The following is a 15,708-nucleotide window of genomic DNA, read 5'->3' as shown; positions in this document are numbered from 1 at the left end:
TTTCACTGTATTATCTACATGTTTGTTTTGCCTGGCATATAACACTCCAACACCTTCTTGGTTTCATGCAAGAATAATGCTTTTAAACCTATGAAATATCTGAGCTATCAGGTATACAGCAATATCCCAAGGGATAGGGAAAATGGTATACAGGTATGGGAACTGTTATCCAGAATGCTCAGGACCTGGGGCTTTCTGGTTGAGGAGTTTTTCTGTGATTTGAATCACCATACTACTAAAGAGTCTACTAAAAATAAATAATTTACCCATTGACTAAACCCGATTTTATCTCCATTAAGGATTAATTATATCTTAGTTACTGCATTATATCTTAGTTACTGCTGTGGTTTTCCAGATAAGGGATCTTTCTGTGATTTGAATTGCAATACCTTAAGTCTGCTAAAAAAGTTTAAAAATTAAAAACAATAGGATTGTTTTTCCACCATTCGGATTCATGGAACTTATTTAGGATCAAGTACAAGGAACTCTTTTATTAATACAGAGAAAAAGAAAATCAGTTTACAAAAATCTTAATTATGTGCTTAAAGTTGTCTATGGGGCAAATTCACTAAGATGCGAAGTTGCGCCAGGCACAACTTCGCCGCACTTCGTCTCACTTCACCAGGCGTAGATTCGCCAGGGCTCCGCAAATTCACTAAAATCCGAAGTTTCGCACAGGGGTAGCGTAAGGTTGCGAAGTTGCGCTAGCGTTGATTCTCTATATAAAGCGAAGTTATGCTAGCGAAGGCTAATTTGCATACGGAGCGAAATTCAAATTTCAATGGAGGAACACGTATCTGCGCTACAAATGCCTAGAAAACCTTCAAATCAGCAAATAAAAATCTTATTTTGCCCTACACATGTGCCCACTGTCTAGGTAAGTTGCCACGAGTCAGGAAATTTTCGATCTTTTTCAGCCTATCAGCCATCATGTAGAAAACACGCCAGCGTTTTTTTGGGACTTAGAAAAAAAATTGACTTTTTTTTAAACAATCCCTATCTACTCTATTGCGCTTCGCCAGGTCTGAGGTGGCGAAGGAAGTCTAGCATAAAAGGTAGCGTTCAGTACACTGCGCAAGTTAGTGAATTTGCGTAGTTTCGTTGCTAGCGAAAATTCGCCTGGCGTAAGGTTGCAAAGTAACACTAGCGAAACTACGCCAGTGTTCGTTAGTGAATTTGCGCAGTAGCGAAAATGCCAAATGCTAGCGAATTAACGCTAGCGTTCGGCGCTTCGCGGCTTAGTGAATTTGCCCCTATGGGAGATGGAATTCCTGTAATTCTGAGCTTTCAAGATAACGGGTTTCTCGGATGAGGGTTCCCATACCTGTACAAATTATTTTTAACTGAATGTTTTACTGCTAATATGCTCTTTATTTAACAACAATATATTATTTAGTATTACTTGAGTGTTACACCCTTCTGATTCCAGTCATGAAGTCCTGCTGCTGGGAATAGTCTGCTTTACTGCTATTTGGCAGGGTCATTTACTTATATTCAGTATTCTTTTTTTATATGTAATTCTACCAGCAAACAAGATATATGTTTACTTAATTCCATTGAGCCAAGGGCACATTCCATTAGTCTATATAAAATGCCCACAAACATCTCAAGCAATGTAAATGTTAATGTCCTTTTTCAAAGACAGTATATGGCAGGCTGGCAGCACAGTGATCTTTGTGGTGCTGGAAAATGCATAAAAATAAAAATATTATTGGAGCACTAGCTTTTGTAAAAAAAAAAGTGGCAACTTTGACTTTAGAAAAGTATTGATGTGATTCAGGTAAATTTAGCTAAGATCTAATATATTGTATTTGATTGTGTTGTGTACAAAAAAAATCTGCAACACCGCTTATAATACTGTATGGCTCATTTACTTATGCAAGTGCAATATGCAAAGAGCAATAAGGGAGACACAACCACCATGGGAGCCATTTACCAATCCTATGGGGTACAAGAGTGCTAAGGGACATACCTTAGTGCTCATTTACTTGCACCATGAGGAATGAATAATGATAATAATTACTCTATCCTAGGGGCAGGCTTCAGGTCTCTTCTATCTAATACGGAGCTCTCTGCTTTCTCAATCGATAGCAGTGTTTTGTAGATATTTTTTTTCTTCGTGAGGAAAATTTGGAAAAAGTCAAATTTTAAATTGAGTAAATCAGCCTCCCCAAGTAGATAAGTGATAAAGATTACAAACAGGCTACGTAAAATCAGAAGATTTAACTGTCGTCATTGCAATCTGTAGTGCATCTCTGATAGCTCTATACCAAGTCATTTCTAAAACTACTGCATACCTCATTTTTTTCTTTCAGTTTGGTGATCATAACAATAACTGGGACATCTTCTTGCCAAACCATTTGCCAGAAGTCATTCACAGTGTTGATCATGGGACCCTGTGTAGCAATAAAAGCTTTCTCTTCTCCGCCATAACCCTACAGCAGTATACAGACAACTACTTTTAAGAAGGAATAACATATTATGCAACATCTAATAACGGATTCAAGCAATTATGTAGCTATTTGCCCATAAGTAGGCAACACATCTTGAACAATAATTAACTGTTCTCATGAAGTCATCGCTATCCTCTAATACGTTTAGAATTTGGGGTCCTAGCTTATTTTTGCACAAGCTTTAACAGTGCCATCATACAATCAAGTAAGAGGATGAATACAAATAATGAAATATTAACAATGTCATACATAAAGGCATCACACAGAAACACCACATTAAACAGCAGGAATATAACAAGTTTGTTTATCTTGCCTGCCCATCAAGTGCTTACCTCATGCGTGATAATTGGCACAGTGTTTTCTTAGGTGCAGTAACCCTTAGCAACCAATAAGCTAGTACAGATGACAAGTAAATGCTCCAGCTAATTGGTTACTATTGGCGACTGGATCTTTTATTTAATTACATATTCATTTTTATAAATGCTTCGTATCTACCCCATGTGCAATTGAAATTGTTTACTGAGTTAGTCCCTGACACATTTGCAAAAATGGCACTTCTTTTTCATTCTAGTAAAAATAGCACTAATTAAAAACAACTTGTATTTTTAAACCAGTCAGGTATATGGATTTAATGTGACCCAAATACAGGGCCACGAGACTTAAAGCGCTTATGCAGTTGGCTTTTTAAACCTATAAATTTAGGCAATCCCTGACCAGATATGGGTCTGGCAGGTTGTTATACTGGCCCCAAGGCACATATTCATGGCTTACTAATGGTTGCGACATAGGCAATAAATAAACATAGGAATGAAACAGAAATGCCAGATTATGCCAGGTTATACAGTATGAGCAAGTCGCAAAACAACAAAATAAATACAGTAAGTGGGAGTCTTACCCTAATATAATTTGCATTTATATAGGAGCTTAATGCATCATTTGCGTTCTTTGTTTTCAAACACACTCTGCTAACTGGATCTAAATAAATAGTAGCAAGAAAAAAAGTTCATTATTTAATGCTAGTACATTCAAATTTGTATGTGTTTGTAGAAGTGATTTTTAGGGGCTGATTCACTATGGGTCGAATATCAAGGGTTAATTAACCCTCGATATTCGACTAGGAATTGAAATCCTTCGACTTCGAATATCGAAGTCGAAGGATTTAGCGCAAATTCTGCGATCGTACGATCGAAGGATTACTCCTTCGATCGAACGATTAAATCCTTCGAATCGAACGATTCGAAGGATTTAAATCCAACGATCGAAGGAATATCCTTCGATCAAAAAAACTTAGGCAAGCCTATGGGGACCTTCCCCATAGGCTAACATTGACTTCGGTAGCTTTTATCTGCCGAACTAGGGGGTCGAAATTTTTTTTAAAGAGACAGTACTTCGACTATCGAATGGTCGAATAGTCGAACGATTTTTACTTCGAATCCTTCGATTCGAAGTCGTAGTCGAAGGTCAAAGTAGCCCATTCGATGGTCGAAGTAGCCCAAAAAATACTTCGAAATTCGAAGTTTTTTTACTTCGAATCCTTCACTCGAATTTAGTGAATCGGCCCCTTAGTGTTTTATTAAAGATTTTTTAGTGTTTTATGTAAAATACAAGCAGTTATCCTTCCAATGTCAATTCTACGTTAAAGGGATACTGTCATGGGGAAAAAATTTTTCTTCAAAATGAATCGGTTAATAGTGCTGCTCCAGCAGAATTCTGCACTGAAATCCATTTCTCAAAAGAGCAAACAGATTTTTTTATATTCAATTTTGAAATCTGACATATTGTCAATTTTCCAGCTGCCCCAAGTCATGTGACTTATGCTCTGATAAACTTCAATCACTCTTTACTCTGTACTGCAAGTTGGAGTGATATCACCCCCTCCCTTTCCCCCCCCCCCCAGCAGCCAAACAAAAGAACAATGGGAAGGTAAACAGATAACAGCTCCCTAACACAAGATAACAGCTGCCTGGTAGATCTAAGAACAACACTCAATAGTAAAAACCCATGTCCCACTGAGACACATTCAGTTACATTGAGAAGGAAAAACAGCACCCTGCCAGAAAGCATTTCTCTCCTAAAGTGCAGGCACAAGTCACATGACCAGGGGCAGCTGGGAAATTGACAAAATGTCTAGCCCCATGTATGATTTCAAAATTGAATATAAAAACATCTGTTTGCTCTTTTGAGAAATGGGTTTCAGTGCAGAATTCTGCTGGAGTAGCACTATTAACGGATGCATTTTGAAAAAAAACATATTTTCCAATGACAGGATCCCTTTAAGTGGCAGGATATAGCATTTGGTTCATCAGTTATTTGCATACTACAAGATAATAAACCAATTAGTTAGAGAACTGTGCTACACAATATGTTGGCGCTATATAAATACATGTTAATAATAACTGAGAGAAAGCAAACAAAGAGGCAGAACTTGCTGCTAGGTGCTCTTTATTGCACACACTACAAGATAATGCAATGCTGCTTAGGGTGGTGGCACACGCTACTACTTGGGGAGATTAGTCACCCAGCGACAAATCGCCTCTTCTTCGGGCGACTAATCTCCCCAAAATGCCTTCCCGCCGGCTACAATGTGAATCGCTAGGGGGATGGCACTCGGATCACTTCGGCTTTCTGAAGTCGCGCAAAGTTTCCTCGTGAGGCAACTTCAGAAAAACAAAGCACATGTTTTTTTCTGAAAAACAACATTTTGGCCAAAATATACAACTAATATCTATGTTTTAAAAATGAGCTTTGGGTCTAAAACTTCTTGCAGTTCTGTAAATTATATGTATGTGCACCTAAAAACAAGTTTTAGAATTTGCCCCCATACATTACAAAAATCATACAAGATGATAATAAAGCATTATAATTAATGTTACAACAAGTGGCAATGGGTTACAGACCCCCAGGATTCCATGTTTTAATAGTTTTGGTAGATACTGAAATGCAATAAAATGGATCTAACACATGGACTTGAGATGATGTTCTTAAAGACATTACAATGTAACACTAAGAAAATACTCAAAAACTTTCTGTGTCTTACTTACTTGGCAATATAGTTTTATATCGATTTTTGGTTCCATGGCTTGGAATGTTAAGTTCTTTGGGATCCACAAAATTCATTGGTATTTCCTGTTGCAAAAGCACACATTTCAATACTATGTTAAAAAATGTACTTCCTAAGCAAATATTCTTACTGACAGCATTACATTGCTAGTGAAATTTGTTTGGTATTTCTGGGACCAAACATTTCCACTAAACTGTGATGAGAATTAGCAATGACCCACAACACAGTTATACTCTTTAGCCTAGTAAAAATGTCATTAATCCAGGGGTTCTGTCTCAAATGCGAAGGCTGCTATAATGAATCAGAATATACACAGACAGTCTCACTGTCTAGACAGGATATAATTGCATCATGAAATCCTAAAAAGACAAATGTTAGATATGGGTGAATGGTTATTATTTTTAAAATGTTTTGTGTCTGAGATAGACCCAGAGGTGGGTAAAGATTCTTGACAAAAATAGGGCATAGCTGTTCCAGTTCATGGAATGAACTACAACTTCCGCCATCCTCCAGAAACATGAGAACAGCTAAATAATGTGGGGAGCTGTAGTTCTCAGAAAATTAAGAGAACCCTTACAAAGGATTACTTAGTGGTAACATATTGATATCTTTACACAGTGATTTTACTGGCTACACGTTTCCTGGGGCAGACTAATATTTTATTTACTTGGTGTAAAGCTTTAACTTTCATATCTCATACATATGATGCACCATAATAAGATTACAATGCAGGGAGTTGTATTTGTTAGTGAGACCTGCCATGTACCCTATATTAAACAGCCCAAGACAGAATCCCAACTACATACCCCAATTTCCAGCCCTAACTTTTTTTTAGTGTCTCCATTCCCACTCACAAAAAAGATTGTTAATGGACAGGATGGGGACTGTGGCCCTCACAAAAATCCAGGGAGCAGCAGAGTTTAGGAGGACTTTCTTGCTGTCTATTTGGAAACCAAACTGTCTGCGGGCAACTTTTCAGTGAAAATATGTTTTGTTCTTTTCTGCTATTTCTTAAACAGGAAGGTACTAAGGACATTATTCAAACCAAATAACATAAGCTTGCATGGGATAATTGTTGTAATTAAAATGATCTTTGGCTTATCCTTGGAACTCCTGAATCACCATAACCATTCAGAATTGTATAGCAAAGTAATCTGTCATTAGACAACCCTACTATCAGAATGTATGTTGTCTTTCAACACTCTCCTCATGTAAGCACCAAGCTCATTTATTAACCAGACTGCAACATCCCACACTGACCAACTTGTCCCATATATCCAGGAGGGACTAAATAATCTTCTCCATAGTTTCATGACTGTCACCAACTCTCCACACAACACCATTAGATGCATCACAATTTCACCCATTGTGGCTTTCTCCTCCAGTGACATTTGAAGCACTTGATGAACATCCCCTTCTGGAGACCCCAGTGTCTTAACATTCCCTTGCTCATATGTGACCTAGTACATGTGGGCAGCCTCACACAGCCTTTTTCTATCTGAGCCATTGGCATAACACTCACACTACCTAGTGTGGCAAAAGACAAAGCCCAGCATTGCAACTCCTGAAGCTCTCATTGACACACCTTTCATCCTACCAACTACTCCAAATATAACAGGGTCAGATGGAAGCAGTGTTTTTTTAATAAACATTATAACAAAAATCATTGAAGCAGTATTTTTTTGTAAAGCATACTACAATCCAGAATGGAAACTGCAAAGCTTTCTGGGAACACTCTGAAGCAGTAGAGCTTCACCCCTTGTAGGTAGGACTCTTGACCTTCTCTTATCCTAGCACAGACAGCAATCCCAACACCTACCAAATTTACTGCAAGAATAAATGCAGTACTCCTACTCCTGAACAGCAAACATAAAGAAACAATAATAATAACATATATATATATATATATATATATATATATATATATATATATATATATATATATATATACCCCAACACAGAGTACTTACATGTGAGATATATTCTGACCATAGCAGTCCACAGTTTACCTCAACAATAGTGGACCTTTCCATTTTAAAAACAACTTTAAGACCACCATATGTCTTTTATTGAGAGACACTGCACAGATGTCTATTTTTTAACACACACAGCCCTAACATATAGTATATTCCTTGAAACTGGTCACTACTACAATAGGGCTGCTGAAGTTTGAACCACTGGGCTGGTATATTCTTTTATTTATATAAAATACATGATTTCTAGTAACACTCTTTTTAAGACTGAGTTCTTTAAGTCATGCCCAACCAACATTAATAACATCTTCATTCTAGGATCCTGAAAAAACGAGTGCACCACTGGGCAGGTACTTTATTTGAGAGGAACAGATTGGTGATACCCATAAGGGAGAGGTATACCTTAACTTGCATAAGCTTCTATACCTCACAGGCAGTATGTGAACCAATATGTTCATACAATATAAATAAGATTTTGTTTTTTGGGGTTAAAATTGCCTTTAGATCTTGGAAAAGTTATAACTTTTATACAGAGTATTTCAAGTTAGGAAATCTTTAGACAGATTCCATGTCCTAGAACAATGAAAACAGGTTGAGTTACATATTATGACAGAAAACATACCATGAATTCAGTGTGAAGCAAATGGGAACTTTGAACAATATTCCTGAGCTGCTGTCTGGTCAGGACTCGAGTGGCTGACTGTAAGTATTCAATGGCTACTTTTTCTCTTGGGGTCGGTACCACATTGAAAGGTTCCACCATTCCTAAACTGCTCATATCTAAAGTAAGTGATACATTGGAGCCTCTCCTATAAATAAAGAAAAACATAATCACATTTTACTGTGTACAGCCAAAGAGATTCCACGCATATCAAGCTAATGCATCTTATATAAAAATAATTGTTTGTAACTAAGTGATCCAAGGTGCCAGAATGCACTGGAAAACAATTTAATCATTTGAACCCAATATTTTCATACTTCTACATGCAGGAAACATCTACCTTGATTCTAAATGTACTTCTTCAGACAATTCTATTTAGCATTTTGTTCAATATGATAAAAAAAAAAATATGATAAAAAACAGGTCAGAAGATATTTTTCTTCCGTTTATATTATGCCTATAATGTATTTAAATAAAAGAATGATTATTCAACTCCCACTAAATATGAAACACGAAGAATGTTCAGTAATGGCTCAGGATATATATTGTTTGCCTGCTGCCCAGATAAAGTCACTGCCCTTTTAGCCCTGTAATTTCAGAAAAGGGAGTAGTTTCCTCTAATGACCTCAACTTGCAGCCTTTGCTGATTGGATCAGTTGAGTACCATGTACCAACAAATGTGCAGGTGGAAGGAAGACATTAAAAAGTTGGAAGAACTATTGGCTGTGATTGTGGATGAAGGATCTGGGTTTAATCTCATATATCTCCTCTAATGCCAGTCAAATATAAACAGCCATTTCCAGTGGACCTGCAACAAGGATAGTGGAAAAAGAGATGTCCATAAATTGTACAGAATAGAAAATATTTTTTCTAAACAATCAATGAACATTTTTGCCTTCGTCAATGGCATTGAATTTCTAAACCTCTTCTTTCCTCACTGGAATAACTAGTTTTACCCCCAAATTCCATTCTTTTGTTCTACCCTTGATCAATTATTTATTAGCTTTGAAATATTCTTCCCTTTAGCCTGCCTAACATCAGTTAATAAAATGACTATTCCTATTGTTCAATGCTACCGGGAAAATGTATCCCATCCAGTAAAACTGTAAAACTTAATAAAGGTGTCACAACACTAAGGGGGTATTTATTATGCTGTGTAAAAAGCTGCGGGATATAACACTGCACATTGCACTTTTTTTTTTTTTATGTGACTTCCGCCAGAAACAATGTTGGCATGGTGTAAATTTACACACACCTTAATAAATTGGCCATTTATTTTTCACATCTTTTTATGCCATTTTTTTGGTGAATTTCGTTTTACACAGCATAATAAATATGCCTTTAAGGGCAGGACTCCATGGATGATTCCGCCGCGATCAGGCGCGATGCGCAAAAACACAGGCGTCCCGTCAGATACGAAGGAAATAAGGTAAGTAATTCTATTGCTGGATCGTGTCGCAGCGATGATGCGACGCGACATGCTACACCTGCATCCGACAGTCGTGTTGCGTCGCATTAACAATGCGACACGATCCGACAATAGCGTTATTTACCTTATTTCTTTTGCATCCGACGTGACGCCTGCTTTTTTGCACAGCGAGTCGGATCACAGGCCTAATCATCCTGCCCTTAGACTTGCAGTAGAAAGCATTATGCACAATGGCACCCTCACAGAGCCAACCATATGAGTGATAATGTTTGCTTTAGTGCAAAGAGGTTTACATTCTACCAATGGTTTAGAAACCTCAGCAGCTCATAGTGAACTAAGGAAGCACTCCTGACAAGCATTTCTAGACTAAGTTTAAAGCAATCAGTATCAGGGTAGGACAGGAATTACTTTGCATCCTGTGGTGGAAAAGAGTTGACATAAGAGCAGTTTTAGCTTCCCCACTTTAATCACACTTTCTTATGTATTGCCAACTATTTCCTTTTTTTGCCCACAACAAAACTATGCTACAGTCTGACGTTTAAAGATTGGAAGTTTATATAACCTCTCATCTTTTCCTGCAGAATAGCTCTCTAATCAACCAAAGTCGTCTTAATCTAGACTACACATTAATGCAACGGTCAACCATTTTCATTGTGCTTCATAGTAATGTTACGGTTTGTTGTTTCATGAGGATGCAATCGCTATTAAAAACAACGCTGTCTTATATTTTTACTTGTTCTAATAAATGAACAGAGTCACGTATACATATATAATATTATGAAACCAAACACAAATACTTGGGTAATGAGGTCACCATTTTTTACAACGCCAGAGACTCTGTTATGAATAAGAACATTTATGAAACTAATAACGTGAAAGCAAGATTTATAGGTATATAGGTTCCCAAAGTGTGGGGACAACACCCCATGGGGGCCATAAGCAGTCAACAGGGGCCCACATGGCCTGAGTTAATGTAAGTTTAAAGTAGTATATGATAAAAGTAATTCAAGGTATTTTTGGAATAATAGAATGACATATGATTGCGGTGGAGGTGAAAACTAACCCTAAAAAGTTTTTTAAATATATTAATAGTAAAAAGATGCAGGTTGAGAGTGTTGCTCCATTAAATAATGGTATCAGTATGGTTGTAACAGATACAGATAAGGCAAATGTGTTAAATCAGTTCTTTTCTTCAGTGTATACAATAGAGGAGTCTGGGTTCACAGGCTCACTTAATAACTGCACGAATGGTTCAGCTCAATCTAGTCAGTGGCTGACTCAGGATATGATTCAAAAAGCTTTAATACAAATTAATGTAAACAAGGCTCCAGGGCCTGATGGCATACACCCCCGGGTTCTAAGAGAGCTTAGTTCAGTTTTAGACCAGCCCTTATTTCTGATTTTCTCAGATTCACTGTCATCTGGTATGGTGCCTATGGATTGGAGAAAAGCTGATGTTATTCCAATATTTAAAAAGGGATTACGATCTCAGCCTGGCAATTATAGGCCAGTAAGCTTGACATCTGTGGTGGGCAAATTATTTGAAGGCTTGTTAAGGGATCACATACAAAATTTTGTCCTAATGAATGGCATTATGAGCAACAATCAGCATGGCTTTATGAAGGATAGGTCATGTCAGACGAATTTGATTGCATTTTATGATGTGGTAAGTAAGATTCTGGATAGTGGGGGGGCAGTAGATGTGATCTATTTGGATTTTGCCAAAGCGTTTGATACTGTGCCTCACAAACGACTGCTTTCTAAACTAAGGTCTGTTGGGCTTAATGAAGTCGTTTGCACATGGATAGGAAACTGGCTACAGGATCGGGTACAGAGGGTGGTTGTTAATGGGACATTCTCTACTTGGAGTAAGGTTCTTAGTGGGGTCCCCCAGGGCTCAGTATTGGGTCCACTTTTATTTAACTTGTTCATTAATGACTTAGGGGAGGGTGTTGTAAGTAATGTATCAGTGTTTGCAGATGACACAAAATTATCCAGCCCAATTAATTCCATCCAGGATGTGGCATCCTTGCAACAGGATCTTGACAAACTGGCAATCTGGGCAGCTAAGTGGCAAATGAGATTCAATGTTGATAAATGTAAAGTCATGCACCTGGGATGTAAAAATATCCAAGCCACTTATACCCTAAATGGGACTGCACTAGGCAAATCCATTATGGAAAAGGACCTTGGAGTCCTTGTAGATGATAAACTTGGCTGTAGCAAGCAATGCCAGTCAGCAGCATCAAGGGCAAATAAGGTCTTGAGCTGTATTAAAAGGGGCATAGAGTCACGGGAGGAGGGGGTCATTCTTCCACTGTATAGAGCACTTGTAAGGCCCCATCTAGAATATGCTGTACAGTTTTGGTCTCCATCACTCAAACAGGACACTATTGTATTAGAGAGGGTACAGAGAAGAGCAACTAAGCTGGTAAAAGGTATGGAAAATCTTAGCTATGAGGAAAGACTGGCCAAATTGGGGATGTTCACGCTGGAGAAGAGGCGCTTAAGGGGTGATATGATGACTATGTATAAATATATAAAGGGATCATATAACAATCTCTCTAATGCTTTATTTACCAGTAGGTCTTTCCAGCTGACACGAGGTCACCCATTCCGATTAGAAGAAAAGAGGTTCCGCCTAAATATTCGGAAGGGGTTTTTTACAGTGAGAGCTGTGAAGATGTGGAATTCTCTCCCTGAATCAGTTGTACAGGCTGATACATTAGATAGCTTTAAGAAGGGGTTGGATGGCTTTTTAGCAAGTAAGGGAATACAGGGTTATGGGAAATAGCTCATAGTCCAAGTTGATCCAGGGACTAATCCGATTGCCATTTTGGAGTCAGGAAGGAATTTTTCCCCCTCTAAGGCAAATTGGAGAGGCTTCAGATGGGTTTTTTGCCTTCCTCTGGATCAACTGGCAGATAGGTAGTTAATAAACAAAAAAAAAAAAAAAAAGGTTGAACTCGATGGACATGTGTCTTTTTTCAACCTTACTTACTATGTTACTATGTAAAAGCATTTAAACCTTTATGTGTGATAAGGACAATACATCACTTTAAACCTGAGTAAAAGGTTAGCTGCCACACAGCAATGCTTTAAAGGTTAACTGCCACAGGAGCAAAGTATGCAGCTGCAAATAAAATTGTTCAGAGTACAGAAGGTATTGCTGCAAGAGGATGGTCTTATAAAAAAGCAGTATATCTTATAGGGGGGCTCCTTTTGCCTAGAAGATGTATTAGAGCTCACTCTATAAAAATCACCAGAAATCCCGTCTCACTACATGCAGAATTTGTGCAAAAGACAGTTATTTTTACATTTTGTTTGTATTGGAATCGGTTATTTGAGTGAGCTCTAATTGATCTGCTAGGAAAGGAAGCCCCCTATAAGATATATTGGATCTAACTGTCAATGAATATCAGACACCCAACTGCTGCAAGAAGACAGAATGAAGAGAAACAGATTGGAATAGTGAAGATGATTATTTCAGAAATAATGCAGAATATTTGATTGTATTTAGAAAGTTTCTTATTTCAGTATTAGAAAGCTTATATTGAATTTCCATTTTTGCAATAGTTCCCATTTAATGTTTAAAAGATTTTTTAGTAGTAGGCATGGAGATCCAAATTATGGAAAGATCCCTTATCCGGGAAACCCCAGGTCCCAAGCATTCTGGATAACAGAATGCTATACCTGTAATAGCTAAATGAACTTTCTTTGCTACCTTTAAGTCTCATGCTATTGTATGATCATGAGCTTTACAGTTAAAGGGGCAGATTTATCAAAATGTGAGATTAGAACTCGTCACAGAAAAATTCACCCATGTTCTATTCATTCCTATGAGATTTTTAGAAGCGTATTTTTCAATGGGGTTCACTATTCAATAAATATGCTTTTACATATCCCATAGGAATGAACAGACAGTGAGTGAGTTTTATTGTGCTGAGCTCTAAATTCACATTCTGTCTCCCTCAGTAGGTTACATTTTTTTTTTATCCCTCAATAAGGAGACATTTTGATTTTAGAGTGCAACTCTGCAACATAGCTACTGGACAATGATCTGCGTGATAAATACCAGCATTGCAGTAAGCTGTGGAATGGTCACATAAAGCAAGAAATTATCACAATTCTACTTCTTATTCTGCTTTGTCCAGTCAAAGAGCGCAAGCGAGCATTTACATGCATTTTCATGCTTAACTGTAAACTGAATTTTAAATGACACTTAAAATGGGTCTGATGCAGTTCTACTAGAGTTGCCAGTTTGTGAATCATTGCCTTAACCTCAGTAAAACCAACAATGCATGACAAAGCAAGGTTGAAATTTAGCTTGTTTTTATTGGAACAGAGAGAGAGAGTATAGTAGTTTGCTTCCAGTGAAAACATATGAAACAATACAGGTGTGCTTGGGAAAGATTGCAAGGCATATTAATAAAAAGCAATGCTAAATAAAGAACTACATGTTTTTTGCTGGAAAAAAATGTCAGGAAGGAAAACTAAGGAAACTAAGGAAAACTAAGGAAACAATTTCATCTGCTCAGAAACTCCCATTCATTTAAAGGTGTAGTTCACCTTTAAGTTAACTCAGTATGTTATAGAATTTCTAATTCAAGAAAACATTTAAATTTACCTTTTTTTTCTTTTTTATAGTTATTCTCCTTCTACTTCTTATTTCCAGTTTTCAAAAGGGGGTCACTGACCCCAAGTAAAAACAAATGCTCTGTAAGGCAACACATTGCTACTTTTTATTACGCATCTTTCCATCCAGGAACTCTCCTACTCAAATTCTAGTCTCTTATTTAAAGCAATGCAAGATTGCTAGGGTAATTCTGATCCTAGCAACCAGATCAGAACAACCCCTTTAATTATAATTGCCTAAAAACTGCTGACTGATGGTAAAAGCATAGTGATTGTTATAAAATACAGCCAATATATAAAACTTCTAGTTCCAGCATTATGTCCCATAACATTTATTTACAAGTTGTTATGTAATAAAATGCATTACATTTGCACAGATCCTATAACTGATAGCAACCAAACAGCACATAGCATTTACTGGTCACCTGCATAAAAGAAAATAGCAATGGGTAGCTACGGGTTATGTATAAAGGAGCGTAGCTCCAAAAGTGAGCACAATTTTCACCTTAACCTATGCACCCCCCCTATTTTGTTTTAAGATTATGGGGTCACCAGGCACAGGAAGTCATTGGTAAGTGAGATTCTGCACACATTGATCCCTTGACTTTTTTTATATAAATATAAACATTATACATTATATAAAATATATAAATAAGAGCACAAGCTTGTGCCCAGTGTCTGTTTGTTTTACTGAGTTAAGCAGATATGTTTTGTAATACCATGTTACATACTTACAGTAAATATAAATAAGAGCACAAGCTTGTGCCCAGTGTCTGTTTGTTTTACTGAGTTAAGCAGATATGTTTTGTAATACCATGTTACATACTTACAGTAAATATAAATAAGAGCCAGAACCTTTATCGCTGTGACATTGATAAGCAACAAACATACCATCTGCTGGTCAATATCTGCACTGCACATAAATTTGACAAAAATGTGCATGTTACAGAAAAAAGTTCTGGGAAGAAAAGAAAGGCACATGCAATGTGATCAAAATTAGTCATTGGTTCTCTTGCTCACATAATCTATACAGTCACATGTACTAGCATCATCTTAAAAACCTTCTAAAAAACCCTGCAGGTAGCCACACTTATTTATCACTGTGATAGCGAAGACACCAGTTACACCAACATGGCACTAAGCAGCAGGACAACCGAAAAAGAAGTTTATGAAATGTATGAAACAAATATGTGTACTTTGCACTGCACCTGGTGACTGTAAATCTTATCTTTTGTTATATTTTGCATGTCTTTATAGGGAGCTGTATTATTTATATTTATGGTACCTTCTCTGTCTTTATGTTGTGCATTTAAAATAATTTAAAGGGGTGGTTTGCCTTCCAACACTTTTTTCAGTACAGTTGGTTTCTTTTTCCAATTCCTTTCTATTTTCTATTTGTGACCATTTTTCTAATATGGAAGTGTAAAGTCTTATTTTTCTCCTTTCTAAAGCAGCTCTAGGAGGGGGGTCGCCGACTCTGTAACTGTTATAAATCG

General features: G+C 37.2%; 1 protein-coding gene across 2 annotated transcripts in view; it reads right to left on the bottom strand.

Annotated features, from left to right (window-relative positions):
- ptprr.S (protein tyrosine phosphatase receptor type R S homeolog) overlaps nt 1-15,708 on the bottom strand; it is an 89,121-nt gene that overhangs the window by 15,990 nt on the left and 57,423 nt on the right. For both annotated transcript variants that reach the window (XM_041588605.1, XM_041588606.1), the window contains exons 7-10: nt 8,110-8,296; nt 5,495-5,579; nt 3,349-3,428; nt 2,298-2,435 (exon numbers count right to left, since the gene is read on the bottom strand). In XM_041588605.1, coding sequence (XP_041444539.1) covers nt 2,298-2,435; nt 3,349-3,428; nt 5,495-5,579; nt 8,110-8,296 — 490 coding nt within the window. The remainder of the gene's footprint in view (nt 1-2,297; nt 2,436-3,348; nt 3,429-5,494; nt 5,580-8,109; nt 8,297-15,708) is intronic.

The sequence above is a fragment of the Xenopus laevis genome, chromosome 3S, assembly GCF_017654675.1.
Source record: "Xenopus laevis strain J_2021 chromosome 3S, Xenopus_laevis_v10.1, whole genome shotgun sequence".
Lineage (NCBI taxonomy): Eukaryota > Metazoa > Chordata > Amphibia > Anura > Pipidae > Xenopus > Xenopus laevis.
This window is presented reverse-complemented; position numbering and strand designations above follow the sequence as displayed.